The following is a 15,495-nucleotide window of genomic DNA, read 5'->3' as shown; positions in this document are numbered from 1 at the left end:
GCGGTGAAAGGCGGAAGCGGAGAAAATATCAACCATCTTCGGGACGCCTAGTCAGGGCAATCGGGGCGGACCGTCAAGAACGGAACATCATTCAGAGGCGAGGCCGCAGAAAACCTAAGAGCGCCCTGCATTCCCTTCAATCGGCATCTTTTCCACGTCATCGTTTCAGCGAAAAGTCGCTTTATATACGGTTATACGAGGGTGTTGATATATAGGTCGTAGTGGTAATAGTTTCGGCAGCGGATAAAAATCAAGCGCTCGTCAGACTCATGGCGGAATTGTGCACCTGGAGAGCCCTCGTTAGACTCACGCTGTGATTTGTTTCCTTCGCATGGTTTCTCGACGAAAGTGTGCTCAGGGGAAGGACTTTGCGCCAAAGTCAGCGTCCAAGCCCTTATCCGTCGTCAAGAGGCGCCACAAAGCATCCCTGTACCGGGGAAAGGTACTCGCAGTCGACATCATGCCGAAACCGCAATGTAGGAGGGAGAAGGGCTTCCGGAGACGCCTGTTAGGCCATGGTATTCAGTTGGTGAGACAGAGCAAAAAGGCACCCATACGACATACAACTGCTCTCAAGTGCAGTTTGCGAGTGCAGATAGCCTGCCTGGGGGACTATCGCAGGCTTCTTCTCCAGCTCGACTTTTTGCTTCTCGCTTGGGTCTGGCCCTCGTACTGTTAGTTAAATGTCTTTTAAATGGAACCAAAACGGGAGATACTTACAAAACGTCTCTTGGGCGATCTGCTTAGGCTCGAGTGTGGAAAACGTGTTATAGCGGTTAATTAGGTAGTATATAGGACGACTGGTGAAAACCGGCAAGCACCACATCGTGCTCAGACTTCCGTTGTCGGCATGTTACTCTTGCATGGAAGTATAGAATAGTCCATGGAGTAATGGAACAATCCAATGAGTAAGACTCAGTGTTGACTTCCCAACCTCGACCAAACGCTCAAACATCGCGATTCTCTCAACCAGCTTGTGACCTAGCTGCTAGCGATGCTGCGCAAGCATCCATGCCACACTCCCTCCATTCGGGGTTCCCAACAAAGTCATAGCCTGCTCGTACTGTGAAATGGCCTCAGACTCCACCCTAGAACGCTCGGGATTCTGCTAGACAGCTGCTGGGAAAATATGTGGGCATGGATCGTTTTCACCAGCCATTGGAATTGCTCGAAAGAGATTCTTGAATGCCCTGTAAACACAAGATGTTGTCCGGGAATGCCGGCAGATCAGCTTTTTCAATCGGCCGGGATTACAGGGGAGCTGTGTATAGCTGCTCTGATAACTTAGAAGAGCCCATCGTTGGTTCATCAAAACAAGCATCGTTTGTGGGATATTGGAAGAGCATATACGTGGTATAGCGGTTTGTCCGACATCTCCATATAAGATGCGAGGAGTAAAGAGGAACATTGGAAGAGTTGATCATTGTTTCCGCAGCATGTCCTTGGGCTGGGGGGTGTCGGTTGCGCAAGCCGTCCAGGGTCCATGACAATGCTCATTTGTGTTCGCGGTTCACACAATGCGATTTGAAATAAACCAGGCAGAACACCGCATACATAGTTTTGATCTTTCGTGCGAGTGGTCTCCAAATTCATGACACCGTCGAACGTATGTACGGAGCGCCGCTGCAGGCAAAGCAGTCAATAAAACGTTTTAGCCAGAGGCAAACAGGTTGTATCAGCAAGCTGATTGTACACGAGACGGAAGCTGATGAGGCCAGACACTTGAAAAAAAATTCAGTTGAAATATTCGCCAAACAGAAGTCGAAAGAGCAGGTCAAACTCACGGTCGCATAATCACCATATTGTGTTTCACCGTAGTGTTCGCAGAGCACAGTCCGCAGATGCCACACATAAGACACATGGGATTGCAGTGAGTCCCAATTTCGGCGAATGAAGGTGGTTGGTCCTCAGAGACGCTGGCAATAGTACTTCGTACTGGAAGAGGATCTATACGTCTATCGTGGTGCACACTTAGTTCCGGAGGACATCAGGCGATCAACCTCTTTCCACTGCAGCGACTGTTTCCGAGACGGGTGTTTTAGAGGCAAGGTATATATATAAAAGATGCGAGAAAAATCGAGGTATATAGGGTCAGACTGTAAAGAAGGCGAATAAGTTCGATAGATAGCCAGTTGTTTTGAAACGGCTAGGTATGGGTTATCAGCCCACAGTCGGAGTATGTGTCATCAGCCCACAGTAGCCGTCGATGTATATATAAGAAGGGGCGAAAAAGAAGGTCGATACATGGCTCGCTGTATGAGCAGATGAGGACATATGCCACAGTTCAGGTATTTTGGGACGGCGAGATGTCGTAATCATCCCGCAGTAGTCTCCATGGGACAGTGCCTCCAGGAGAACACATAGTGAGACGCTATCACTAGAAGATATCAGTTAGATTCTACAAATAGAGGAGTTTTTACATACCCAGCGCCACCCACAGCAACCATGTGAGTTCCCGAAGATGAGCTCGTGTCATATTAAAGGAATTTCAGCGCATTTTTCTCTCGGAGCGATCTGCGCATGAAACATCATGGCATACACATCCACAGCCGCCCACACATGTTGGACTGGTCTCTGCCATGCTGCGAGAGTCAGGAGCAAGTATTTGTGTGATGCGTAGGCTGCATCCATTGTCCCCCAACAACTTGCTCTTTGGAAATGTGCCTGTTATGTAAAAAGAAGAGAGAAGGGGGGCACATCATGTGTGGTTTAGATCTCTTTTGAAACATGAGGCTCATAACCTGTGGTTTACAGGCAGGCCCAACGTCTCTCTCATACATACTTGTCTTTGAAGTCTCTCATAGAAGATCCAGACTGCAAGGGGTATACACGAGATATTCGGACAGACAGAGTCATGGTATACAAGAGTGAGGTATGTAGTAGAGAATAGCCGGTACATTCGCGTTGCTGTTGTACAGATGGGTTGGTGTGCTTATAAGAAGGGGACATCGTTATAAAAGAAGAGGGCTGGGGTTATACAAAAATTTGGGGTATACATGGGGGTAGGAAGGGGTACAGGTGGGGAGGTAAGGGAGTCACGTCTTGAGATAGAGGGCATGTTGGCTAAATATATGCTATCTCCCATCTCCCGGCATTCTGTGTGCGATATCATCTTGCAAGCGCGAGTGGAGATCTCCGCAACACCGTAGCCACGTTTCCAGCTTCATCCGGTGAGTGGTGAGATATGCCAGACAAAGAACAATGAAACCTTTGACAGCGTGGTACTGTATGCCGCCGTCAATATTCGACCTCATTTGCAAAAATAGGCCAAAAGTCCGCTTTTTGGTTGAATGTGGTTGTTGTTTGACAGCCTGGCACTTTACACTCCCGTCAATATCTCACTCCCTACACAGGAATGGCCCTATCAATTTCCACTCCTCGGTTTGACTTGACGGTTACTTGACAGCCTGGCACTGCACACTCCCGTTTCCTCCTGCACGCCCGCGACGGAAATGAGCCCTCCCACACCACTCCCGTTCTTCCATCCCGTCATCCAAAAGACCATCAATAACGTGGCTCCACTTCCCGCTTTTAGGCCCTCCTTCTATATCGATGTATGTGGGAATTTATCTAGCGACGGCGGACGTGTACTATTCCCGCCTTCACCGGAGAGATGCTGAGATATCTGGAACCACGACAAACACAGGGTCCCGTCAATAACTTGCAGCTCCACTCCACTCTATCCCCTCCCTAAGGCCAATCACATGTCCACTCGAGCTCACTTCCCGTACCTACCCGTTAGGACCCTATCCGCCCTTTGTTCCTAGCCTCGCTGTTTGCTCCACCCATCTCCGTCCACCCCTGCTTACCTACACATAGGTACGCCCACCACGCCATCGCCTTCCCAGCACGCCATACCCGACGCCAAGTCAAACATGCGCATAATACAGATTGTGGTTGTTTGCTCCGCCACCCTCCGCCTACCTCCGACCATTTCCGCTTACCCACAGCTGCCCTGCGTATCTGCAGATAAGCTACGTGATAACATCATCGCTCAGCCACAGATCACTGTCGCAAGCGCAGTTTGTGTCTTGGTAATTAGTCAACCATGCGGTGATGCGGTGCTGTAGCAATGTCAAGATGCGGTCATGCGGCTGTGCGGCGGTGGTGAGATGGTGAGGTAGCACAACATTGATAGCGTGGCGACGGCTACCTATGGCACGCCGGTGTTCTAGATTGTTGTTTTGGTGTTCCGGTGAGCTAAAGCTGAAAGGGGCGGAGCAATCGAGTGAGTGAGTGCGTGAGAAGGGTGGTGGTGGTGGTGTCGGTTCGGGTACCTGCATATCCAGCGTTCCCAGCATTGCCAGCGCTGCCGCCGCTGCGCGCCCTGCATATCAGCTAGTGAGACAACAATCTTTGGTTTCATTGAACATCATACTGTGTCCGATATATGCAGGAACATGCAGGTGTGCGTCTCCGTCACCACATACCCCCTTTTGCACGCGGGGAAAGGGGAAACAAATCAACATCAGGCTACCGGAAGGAAACTCGTAGTTAATGTATATTTTTTCATTAGAAATTAAACAGCAATTTACCATCAATTTGATCCAATGCTGTGGAACATGTTGTCCTAAACAGCGGTCTAAGGAGAAAGAAGGGTATTGTACGTAGCAGCAAACAGCTGTCGGGAAACGCGCAAACATGCATGTCATTCCCCATCCATTAACACGTGCACGTCGCGACGTATCCCGGGATCCATCGTTGCCCCGGAGGAAGAAAGACTAGACTTAGAAAAAAAGGAAAAATTGGTATCATTGTTGTTTAGGAAAACGATCCGCCCTGGACGGGAACAGAAGACCCTGCATCATGCAGGGTCAGCCACCTGAACCAAAGTACTGAGGCAAGGACTTGAAAAAGGAAAAATGGGCGTAGGCAGTTACGTAGATAGCCGGGTAAATTGAGAAACAGAATAGCAAACCGATATGCCCGTTACGGGCCGACAGCGTCAGAAAGGCTAGAAGAAGTGGATCGTCGGTGACATGCAAACACTTTAAGTGAAGCGGTCAAAACATGCAACGGGTAAACGGCTTCGAGCTGATGTTTCTAATGACAAACGGTCCCGTCTGTGCGTGTGCGTGGAGCCGATAAACATTCCGATTCCGTGGAGCTGCACAACTCTGCAAACATTCACGCACGTTAGCCACTAAGCCAAATGTGTCTTGTTTTCAGTCATTCAAGCCGAAGACGCGCCTCAAGCCTTGAAACTTCTTCTTCTTCCCGGTCCGCCCGTACGAGACGGATCGGCCCTGTGCATCGATTGTCGGTGCCGAAACGTGGGACACAGCACCAGTGCTGGATTTACGGATGGCGAAACGTGGTCTGCGCGGCGCGACACCATCCGAGCTGATTGGACGATCGTCTATTGGGATGGTGGGTGGAAGTGGCCATTCGGGAGTTGACCGACGTTGCAGCTTTGGTGACTTGATGGGGGTGATGGGTGTGAGATCGCCAAACTCCTTGTCTTCGTCAATGGGAGTCATGGCAAATCCTTTGTCGCGGTTTCGTTGCGCAGGTGGCATGGGTATCTCTGTGGGTGCAGAGGTAGACTGTGCCGTTGCAGGCCGCGTCTCGGTAGTCCCTGCCTGAGGTGTCTTCTTCTTCCCCAAACCAAAGAATCCTCGCTTTGTCTTGACTTTGTTACCAGCCTCGAATGAAGGCAAAGGAGCAGCATGTTTGCTGTCGCGTAAGGAGCCAGTAGATAGCGCCGTGCCTTGTGCGCCATTCGTTCCATTGGCCGCTGGTGCGGCATGGGGAACAACGTTCGGGATTTCCTCCTCTGCTTCTTCCTCCAGATCCGTCGAGTCACCGTCCTCTTCCCCAGCTTTCCTGGGGATGCCCCGCACTGGCGTCAAGCCAGGCGGGAGCTTGTAGTCCCCTACATCATCCGAGTCGGAGTCCTCAAAACGGCTTTGGAAACGGCTCTGAAAACGGCTAGGCCGATCGTCCTCATCCTCGTCGCTTGAATCAACAATGCGGCTCTTGAAAGGAGTCCTGGTGGTCTTGGGCGCCTTTGCTGGAGGTGCAGTTTGTTTCATGGGCTTTTGCTGGTTGGCGAAAGAGGGCATAGGCTTTTGATGTACGGGCAAAGGAGCATAAGTGTCAGCACCCGTACGGAATCTGCCCATTGGCGAAAGTGATCGGATGCTGAACTTTGACGACCTTCTTGGTTCTTGAGTTGGCGAAGAAGACCGCATGGATCTTCGCATCGCGGGTGATGGGGAGCCCGCAGGTGAAATTGCACGAACTTGCCTAGGCGCAGGAACATTCATGCGCATAGTGGGCGTAGGTTCTTGTCTCATAGATCCACGCATTGTATACCGTCCATTCTGTTCACGTGCTCCTCGTTTCCTTGTTCTCTGAAAACTACTGGCAGAAGCGTCAGAGTCGCTGTCGTATGTGACTGCTGGTGCAGTCATGGGTCTCGCAGGCATACTCTGTGGCCTGGCCTGGTGAATAGCTGCCGCTGGTGGAATGTTCTTTTTCTGGAGTGCGCCTCTTGGCTTGGTATTGGTATCCATCGGGATCATGCTGTGCCGCGAAGCAGCCAGCCCCATGCTAGGGGGTGATGAGGTATCAGCAGATCGCATGCTTTGTCGCATCTTTGGTTGTGCTTTAGAGGGTGACTCTGCAGGCCCCCGCATGCTGGTTCGCATGGTCGACCCCATCTGCGGTTCTGCCCGCGAGGTGTTGGGTGGACCGCCACGCATAGTTCTTTTCATCTGCGTCTGGGAAGAACCTTCTCTTGGCACTGCGATCGGTGTTGTCCTGTTCTGAGGCTCGGCCTGACGAATCGGTTGTGCGGAACTCTTCTTCAGAGCCGATTTGAGAGGTTTCGGCGATGACTGTGCGGCCAGCGGAGTTGAAGTCCTTGGTGGCTCTGCGGTTGTGGCCTTACGCTCTGGTGTAGTATGCGGAGTAGGCTCTGCTGAGGCTGCTGGTGTCAAGTGTTCATGCGGGACTAGAGCGGCTACTTGTTGAGCATCGGGTCGTGGTTCGGTAGCCGCCCGAGCATTCTGCGGCTGCTGAAGAGATGCATTGACACCGCTCCAGTGCTGTGAGGCAGCATTCCAATCTTGCATCGGGGTAGCAGTAGCGTCGGAGTCTTCGCTATCATCAGCCGCCATATCATGCTGTGGCCTCAAAGTCGAATCCTCGGTGATGTTCTTAGGCGCGTGCTCCGGCTCCATTGACCCAGTCGCTAGAGCGGCTGGTTTGACCATGAGAGCATCAATACTGCCGAAGCCGCCTTCGCCGTCAGACAGATCCTCGTAAGCATCACTGTAGATGCTACTGTCGTCTGTAGTTTCACCTTCATCATCGGCCTGTGTATTCGACTGGGGCTGAGTGACAGAAGCAGACGGCGCGAATCTCGTGGGGCCTGAGTCAGCATCCTCGCCCCATCCTCCAGGTATCGTCAAGCTCTGGAACTTTGGCTCTGGTTTTTCGTACGGACTGGGGGTAGCTGGCTGGAGCGCAATATTTGGTACATCAATAACCTGTTCTGTGGTTGCAGGCACTTTCTGTGGCGGAGATAGAGACTTTGGCTCAGGAGCAGACTGTTCCTGCGACTGTGCCTTTGTGTCCCTGCGCCGGCTGGCTGAATCATCACTCGAGTCTGACACATAGCCGCTCCCTTCAACAGTGGTAACGTCAGGTGCGAGTGGATCACTCGACGTCTGCTTTTGGGCCAGATCCTGGGCAACGATATTTCCAAGGGCTATGTCACTGGAAACGTGTTGTGTGTCCTTGGTCGAGCTCATGGGCAAAGTAGAAACAGTCTCGGTCACCTTTTCAGCCACATCCTCTTGAGAGCGTCGCTCCTTCTCGCGGATACTGCCAAATGACGGCAGGGCGGGCCGGGGCTTCATGAAGTCTTCGAATTCGTCCTCTTTCTCAGCTATCGGACTCCATCTAGACGCGCTGAGGCCCCTTTGAGTGGGCGCCTCAGGGTCTACATGTGCAACCACAACAGGATCCTCTTCGAAGCTGACGCGGACGTTCTTCTTCTTCCTTCTTTTTCCATCGTCAGAAGCTGTGTCGGAGACGTCGCTTGATGCACCCCAGCCAGAATGACGTCCAATTGACGTAGCAGGAGATTCACCACGGCGTGACACCGAGGGTGATGCTTTCAATGCCGACTTAGCAGGAGACACTGAGCGCGGCAGAGGGTCATGTTTTGTCCCAACAAGTTCGATAGCCACAGGTGCAAAGTGGGCGTTGCGTGGTGGGCTGAGAGAGGTATTTCTATCATGCCCATCGCGAAGACTACTACTACGACCAATGTTCGCAGGCGCTGATAATCGAGGATACGCATTGTCTTGGTTCCTTGCAACAACAGGCGAATCAACGTCATCGTCATGGCCAACTATAGTGCCATAGCCAGAGTCCGCTAGTGTCTGGTTCGTCTCCACGTGCTCTTGAAGCTCAACGTCGGCATCGGCGAAATCCTCGGAATGTCTAGCCTCGACACCAGCTTCCCGGGGCTGGTGTTGATCAAATATTTCTTGTTGATGCACAGGCTCGCTCGGATTTGGGATAAATACTTGTTGAGGCACAAGCTCGTCTCTTGGCTCTGGAGCTGGCTGCACTTGTCGGGCATTTTGACGAACGGGGCTAGGTGAGCCTCGGCCCATTTGAAAGTCTGGTGTGCGATGAGGCTGCAAGTTGTCGACGTGCTGCGAGACAAATTGTTGCGCAGGTTCGGGCTCTTCATGCAGCTCTCTGTGACGGGCCATGGCATCTTGCTTGTGGATAAATTTGCGCGTCGAAGGGTCGTAGATGGCATCTGGCGAGTTTGGATCGACGGGTCTGGGAGATTGTCTCGGCACATATGACTGCGATTGTATAGCTGTGCCGGAGGGTTTCGCGCGCATGCTGTCGCTCGACAAATGCGAGCCCTGTACGCCTTGGGCAATTTGGTGGACTCTGACGGGGCGCTCAGCAGCATTTTGCATTGAGCGCTGGACAGTCTGGCGATCGTGGGTAGATACACCACTGGATGTCTTGGGCCGTGATGTAGATGCCATGCGCTGAATCGCCTCCTGGTTCACGACAGGTCCGCCGAACCATCCCTTGTTTGCAGGAGGGGCTGCATTCTGCTTGGTGAGTGCTAAAGCCGGAGACATGGGGCGGGAGAAGTTGACAGATCGCGAGGCTTCCTCTTCCTCGGTCAACTGGGCTAGATGGCTCGTAGCAGGCCTTTGTCCTCTGGCAGAACTGATACTGCCGCCCCTGTCCAAACTGACGCCTCTGCCGCTGCCTCTCGTTGCTGGTGATCCTCCTCGGTACGTCGGCTCCAGACTAGAGGCGCGCCGATGGACAACGCTTTGCTGTGCGATATTCTTTGGTACAGGCGGGACGGGCGGCGCATGGATATCGGCAGGGCTCCCTCTACCCGGCGACGGTGCGCGGAATGAGCGCTCTGTCATAGAGGCGGAACTCGACTGCCGGTGCAATGGACCTGCCGGCTGCCTTGAGGAGCTGCCGTTGGAAGAATGCGACCCGCGGCGCACCATGCGCTTGGTAACTGTCTCGCCGACAGGAGTCGGTGTCGTGACGTGAGTGCGCAGGGCGGCGGCGGCAGCAGCAGAAGATAGGTCGCCATTGGATTCAGCGTTCTTGATAAAGGCCTTGGAGGCAGCTAGGGAGGCTGAAGCACTGGGGGGAGGCGCACGCTGCGGCTGCATGAAGAATACAAGTTAGCACAACATGGCCCTAAGCTGCAGGCGGCGAGACGAGCTTTGCGCGCGCGCTCAAGGGGAGGGCACCTACCGGATTCGACGCTGCCCGTCGTCGCTTGCCAAACATGGTGGGCGGTGTGAATTGACGATTACAGCAGTCGCGACTGGCACTGCATTTCCGTGTGGATGTTTAGGTGCGGGTAGATGTCTTGGGTCTGGAGGCTTGGTGTTGAAGCAGGGATCGAGTGGATGATGTCACGTCTAACGGAACCGTGCGGACTGGTGTGAAGGTGATATCGCAACACTAACAACCCGCGTGAACCCCTGAAATCAGCAACTGCAAAGATAGGTGATATAGTCAAAAATCTCGCGCCAGAATTGAGAGATGGTCAAGTGGATATCAACAATGTTCCCCAGATCGAGTGGAGTGGCAGCCATCAAAACAAGTCAAAACAAGTAAGCGGATCGTCATGCTCTGCCATTGACGGCAACCTTGAGCTTGGACGACAAAGGCCAGCAAATCCCCTCACTCCGGCCTATTTGTTACAATCACACATCAAGCCAAACACATCATCGTCTCATCGGCAACACCGGCTAAGTAAGTACATACATCGATGACGGTCGTCCATTGATGCCGCCTTGGAAAATTTCGAGCTTGCCTAGGAAGGCGTGGTCGCGGAGATTTCATTCACCAACAAGTTCCAAACACATGCCACAAACAAACATGCTTTGCCATCGCACCCATCGCTTTCGCCCACACAAGCACGCGCACTGAGATGGTACGTCCTTCCATGTGTGCCGGACGGTCCCTGATTTGCATGCCATGGCCCCGTCTAGATGAGGCCCACTTTGACTTCAACTACCAATGACGCAGAGGGTATCGAATCATTCCTAGAGTAGTGCATCGTGTGCTTTCCCAAGAAGAGACGTGCTGACTCATTCGAGCTGCAATTGTAAGCGGAAGGTCTGGTTTTCATGTCGTCTGGGTCAAGACGACATCTGGAGCCATGTGCGACGGCCATCGTCTGCGATGTGAATGGCAGCAAACATCAAAACCAACACGCCGCATCTCCATGTCCAGTTCTTATCAATTTGACGCTGGCGACCAGTAAGTAATCGCCGTTGTTATGCCGCTGGGCTGTGTAATCTCTACTAATCCCCGGCACAGCCGAATGAGGCAGCGCATCGCGCATCTTCCCCCGCGCCAACACCGCCATGATTCACCAAACACCACCATCAGCTGTCCTTTCTGCTGAAGCACACAGCACGTGCTTATACTGTAGCTAGCGTCTGCTCTTCTCATGCTTATGCCGACACACGGCCAGCTTCTCATATACAGTCATCAATATGGCGTGGTCAGCGGGTACCCTTCCAGCTTTGCCATTACCAGACGGGATCGTACAAAACCACATACACTGCCCCTCCAACGGTCTCACCTTCCACCTTCTTGAGACCGGAAACACACCCCATCGAGACAAGCCTCTCATCATTCTATGCCATGGCTTTCCCGAGCTCGCCTTCTCCTGGAGGAACATCATGGTGCCTCTCGCCGAAGCCGGCTACTACGTCGTAGCCTTTGATCAGCGCGGCTATGGACGCACCACGGGCTGGGACAGCTCGTCGTATATCAACACCAACCTATCGCAATTTGCGCTAACAAATGTTGTGCGCGATGTGGTCACACTGGTAAACGCCCTCGGCTATCAAAAGGTCCAATGCATCGTCGGCCACGATTTTGGCGCAGTTACAGCCAGTATGTGTGCTTTGATGCGTCCGGACCTGTTCAGGAGCGTTGTCATGATGAGCCACCCTTTCAAGGCACCGGCGCTCCTCCCTTTCAATATCGCCCACGGGGAGCGTCCGCCTGGGCCGACGATCGATATTCAGACCGAGCTGGCAAAGCTTCGGGTTCCAAGGAAACACTACAAATGGTACAACAGTACTAGCGTAGCGGCGAGCGACTGGGCAAACCCCGTACAGGGTCTGCATGTCTTTTTACGAGGATACCTCCATGTCAAGTCAGCTGCTTGGAAGGGAAACGTGCCGTATCCTCTTCAGAGCTGGACGGCCCAAGAACTGGCCAAGATGCCGCAATACTACATCATGCCGCTGGAGAAATCAATGCCCGAGACCATTGCTGATCTCATGGTCGACCAAGACTTTTCAGCCACTGAAACATGGATGCCTGATGAAGATCTCGCAGTATACGTACAGGAATGGTCGAGAACCGGCTTTCAGGGTGGCCTCAACTACTACCGAATCACCACCGATCCGTCTCACATGAGAGACCTGGAGCTATTCGCAGGCAAGAAGATCGAGTGTCCCAGTACATTCATCTCGGGCGCCAAGGACTGGGGCAATTACCAGCAGCCCGGAGCCCTCGAATCCTATCCTGAATCATGCTCCGACTTTCGAGGCATCCGGATAATTGATGAGGCTGGCCACTGGCCTCAACAGGAACAGCCGAGCGCGGTCGTGTCTGCAATACTGGGGTTCCTGGACCATCACTAGGGTCCTGCTTGGCTAGCGCGTGCGATGCTTGTCCGAAACCTCACCCGTTTCCACTCATGAACAGAATCTCATCTCCGGCTCGTTCGCGATGTACGGATTCGTATTCTGAAACAAGGACAACCCTTTGTTTGTCGATTCACGAGTGAGATGATCAGTTTGCGCGGCGCTTGCTCGGCTGACAGCCGCTCACCGTTACCCCAGGACTCGGTACCCGACGACCGCGCCCGCGGCCAGCCAACCTCGTGGCGTCATGTCTGATACTAGACACTGCAAACGCCCTCATAATATCGCGACTATCAGTTGCGCAAGTTGCTGTGCCTGACATGACGCAAGTGCCATTTGTATGCTCATGCCGTGCTTATCCGATGCCGCACAACTTATCCTGTACAAACATGACCCGAGCGTGCATTTCCATACTGCGAAAAGATTGTCAGATACACTTTGCAGTACGAAGGGGCTCATTTTCGATGTCGCCACCTATGTATACTCGCCACACAGGCTGATCATCGCTCAGACATGTGTTCCTTGTACGAGTGCATCCGTGCCCAATCTAAACAGAGGATGAACAGTCGCTGTATTGTGTCTTTGAATTTAGAAGGGTAAGCCGAAAACGTCTAAATCAAGCTCGCTTGGGCGCTTTATTGCGGCGTGGTGTGAACGTGCGTTAGCTCCCCTGAATTTCGAGTTTTTTTTACCGCTCTCACAAGCGTAGTATTTTTACAGTGTCGAAAGAAGATTCTAGGCGTAATAGTGCCATGGTTGGTGTTCAGGAAGGGTCGGTGTACCCCTCGACTTGTACCATGGTACCTGCGCCAAGTGACGAATCTCACGAGAGATCTATAAAGTGAGTCTTCGGCTATGCCGCTTGGAAGAGGCTGGTCCTGAATGATCGGGCATGATACATTTGGAAACCTGCAGGTGCAAGTGTTGAGAAGTACGCCTTGCAGTGAAAGAGCTGGCATGGGGGCCTGTACGTTGTCGTGGAAAGTATGTTTTTAGAATTACTACCCTATCCATTCGCTAAGAGTCATTTGCCTGCTTCGCCGACCCACATGGTTTCATTGATCAGCTCTTTGGTGTGGTCAGTAAGCGTGCTTTTCAAGATGCATCCAGTGGTTCTTCGGACAACGAGAGGGGAGCCTCCCACAGTGTACAGAAGGGTTCTAGAGTGAACGTTGTGTGTATATAAGTGTTCACTCAGATGGGAAGGCAACAATACTCGTGCACTGTCCTTTCACTTCGATCCGACATCCTGGGGGACCCTACCTTGTACTTAACCGCTTCTTCCCGACCTGGGTTTCAACCATCAACCCTTGCAACTGTTGCGGTCTATCACTCGGCGGATTACGACAAATTAACCACGCCATACCCTCCTAGGACACTACGCCGCCGCGACATGTCGTCCAAGTGCGATCCTTCATCCAACCTCACTCCTCTCGACACTTCCATGAAGCCCTCACCCAACACTGATGAGACGCTCGCCACTCCCTCGAACTCGGTTGACCACGAGAATGGCGAGACGTCGAGTTTATCTGAGGACCACCAGCACGTGAATGCGAGCGATACCACTGTGCATAAACACACCCGCACCGATACATTGGATCCGTTGGACGACTCTTTCAGCTCGCCTTCGCGAGCAAAGTCGCGCAAAATGACGCAATCACAGCCGCGACCTCAAGATCGTTCACCCAAGATCGACAGGCTATCGACTTCCAGCTCCCTCAATCTTCCCGACGAGAAAGAGAAGAGCACCCAGGTCAACTCAACTGTGACTGCGACATCAACCGCATACGAAACGGCTGCCCCTAAGCCAGGCAAGACATCTATCCGGACACACATCAAGATGTTCTTCATCCATTGGTTCAGTGTGTACCGGGTGCTCATGGCCCTGGTCATCATTGTCAATCTCGTCGTCCTCGCTGTCATGATCGAAAAGAACTTGCCCTACACTCGCTTCCATCTGGCTGGTCCACTAGTTGCCACCGCAGCTAACCTCTTCGCTGCCGTGGTTATCCGTCAAGAAGAAGTTATCAACACCATCTTCCGCGTGCTGGCCCACACCCCTATTGGCCTGCCTCTCTGGATGCGCAAGTCCATTGCCGACTTCCACCACTTTGGCGGCTTCCACATTGGCTGTGCCATGTCATCGCTGTTTTGGTACTTCTTCTTCGTCTACCTAAACACGACCTTCTTCGTCAACGGACTCCGGGAATCGAAGGCCAATGGATGGGTATGGGCGGATATCATCACGTGCTACTCCTTTCTTATCTCCATCTTCCTCGTCTGCGTGGCCGCTCACCCCCGTTTCCGCCAGCGCTTCCACAACACCTTTGAGCGCACCCACCGTTTCGGCGGCTGGATCGCCCTCACTGTTCTCTGGGTCAATGCAGGTGTCTCTAGCCACACACACGGCAACACGCCTATGCATCGCAACCCAACCGTCTGGCTCCTTGCCGTCACGACCTTCCTCATCATTCTCCCCTGGCTACGCATGTCCCGCGTGCCTGTCACCGCCACTGCCGTCTCCGCACGCGAAGTCCGTCTAACTTTCCCCTACAAGCGCATGCCCTACACGGCCACCATGCGCTTCTCCCTGGCTCCTCTGACGGAATGGCACGCCTTCGCTACGGTCCCTTCTCCCCAGGCCCACCCCACCGCCTACATTCTCATCTCGCAAGCCGGCGACTGGACCACATCCATCATCCGATCTCCCCCCAAGGAAATCTACATCCGCCGCCCCGCCACTTTGAACTTCCTCGCCCTTGCCCCTTTGTTCAACTCGCTCCTCCTCGTCGGCACAGGCGCTGGTATCGGCCCTTTGCTCTCTCTTCTCTCCAGCCCGGCTATCAAGCGCATGCGAGACCAGGGCCGCGTCATCCGCGTCCTATGGGTTGTGTACGCGGCTGAGGCTCCCCATTGGCAATTCGTTCACGACATCATTCGCGCCGTCGACCCTGAGCCTAAGATCTTCGACAGCCAGCACGGACGCCCCGATGTCGCGTTTGAGACGCAGTTCCTCATGGAGACAGAGAAGCTCGAGGCGGTTATGGTGGTTAGCAACCCGGCTGTTACGCGGCTTGTTGTTGAGGGCGTCAAGGCTAAGGGTTACCCGGCTTATGGAGCTGTTTTCGACTCTTAGGCCGCTGAGGTCTGGAGGGTGATGAGATGAGTTGATGATGGGTTATGGGTTGTGTTTTTTCTTTGTTTCACTTCATTTTTTTTGGATCGGTCGGTGTTGTACTACACGGGTTGCATGGCATGGAATAGCATGGTCTGGCTCTTGGGACTTGGGTTTTTTCGAACG

The 15,495-nt window shown here is 53.1% G+C and overlaps 4 protein-coding genes across 4 annotated transcripts; 2 read left to right on the top strand and 2 right to left on the bottom strand.

Annotated features, from left to right (window-relative positions):
- Positions 1 to 354: 354 nt before the first annotated feature.
- Positions 355 to 826, bottom strand: PtrM4_002080 (uncharacterized protein; the record flags this gene model as incomplete). Its single annotated transcript, XM_066102625.1, has 3 exons — positions 355 to 505; positions 558 to 660; positions 721 to 826. The coding sequence occupies 3 exons, from the start codon at positions 824 to 826 to the stop codon at positions 355 to 357; spliced, it is 360 nt and encodes a 119-aa protein (XP_065964827.1).
- Positions 827 to 5,165: 4,339 nt separating this feature from the next.
- PtrM4_002070 (Atrophin-1 multi-domain protein) lies at positions 5,166 to 9,807 on the bottom strand (the record flags this gene model as incomplete). The annotated part of the gene is made up of 2 exons (XM_001941795.2): positions 5,166 to 9,680; positions 9,772 to 9,807. The coding sequence occupies 2 exons, from the start codon at positions 9,805 to 9,807 to the stop codon at positions 5,166 to 5,168; spliced, it is 4,551 nt and encodes a 1,516-aa protein (XP_001941830.2).
- A 1,220-nt stretch (positions 9,808 to 11,027) lies between these two features.
- Positions 11,028 to 12,191, top strand: PtrM4_002060 (MhpC, hydrolase or acyltransferase (alpha-beta hydrolase superfamily); the record flags this gene model as incomplete). Its single annotated transcript, XM_001941794.2, has 1 exon — positions 11,028 to 12,191. The coding sequence occupies one exon, from the start codon at positions 11,028 to 11,030 to the stop codon at positions 12,189 to 12,191; it is 1,164 nt and encodes a 387-aa protein (XP_001941829.1).
- A 1,396-nt stretch (positions 12,192 to 13,587) lies between these two features.
- PtrM4_002050 (Herpes-BLLF1 multi-domain protein) lies at positions 13,588 to 15,330 on the top strand (the record flags this gene model as incomplete). The annotated part of the gene is made up of 1 exon (XM_001941793.2): positions 13,588 to 15,330. One exon carries the CDS (start codon positions 13,588 to 13,590, stop codon positions 15,328 to 15,330), a length of 1,743 nt encoding a protein of 580 aa, XP_001941828.2.
- Between the last annotated feature and the right edge of the window lie 165 nt (positions 15,331 to 15,495).

This window comes from Pyrenophora tritici-repentis, chromosome 1, assembly GCF_003171515.1.
Source record: "Pyrenophora tritici-repentis strain M4 chromosome 1, whole genome shotgun sequence".
Classification (NCBI taxonomy): Eukaryota; Fungi; Ascomycota; class Dothideomycetes; order Pleosporales; family Pleosporaceae; genus Pyrenophora; species Pyrenophora tritici-repentis.
This window is presented reverse-complemented; position numbering and strand designations above follow the sequence as displayed.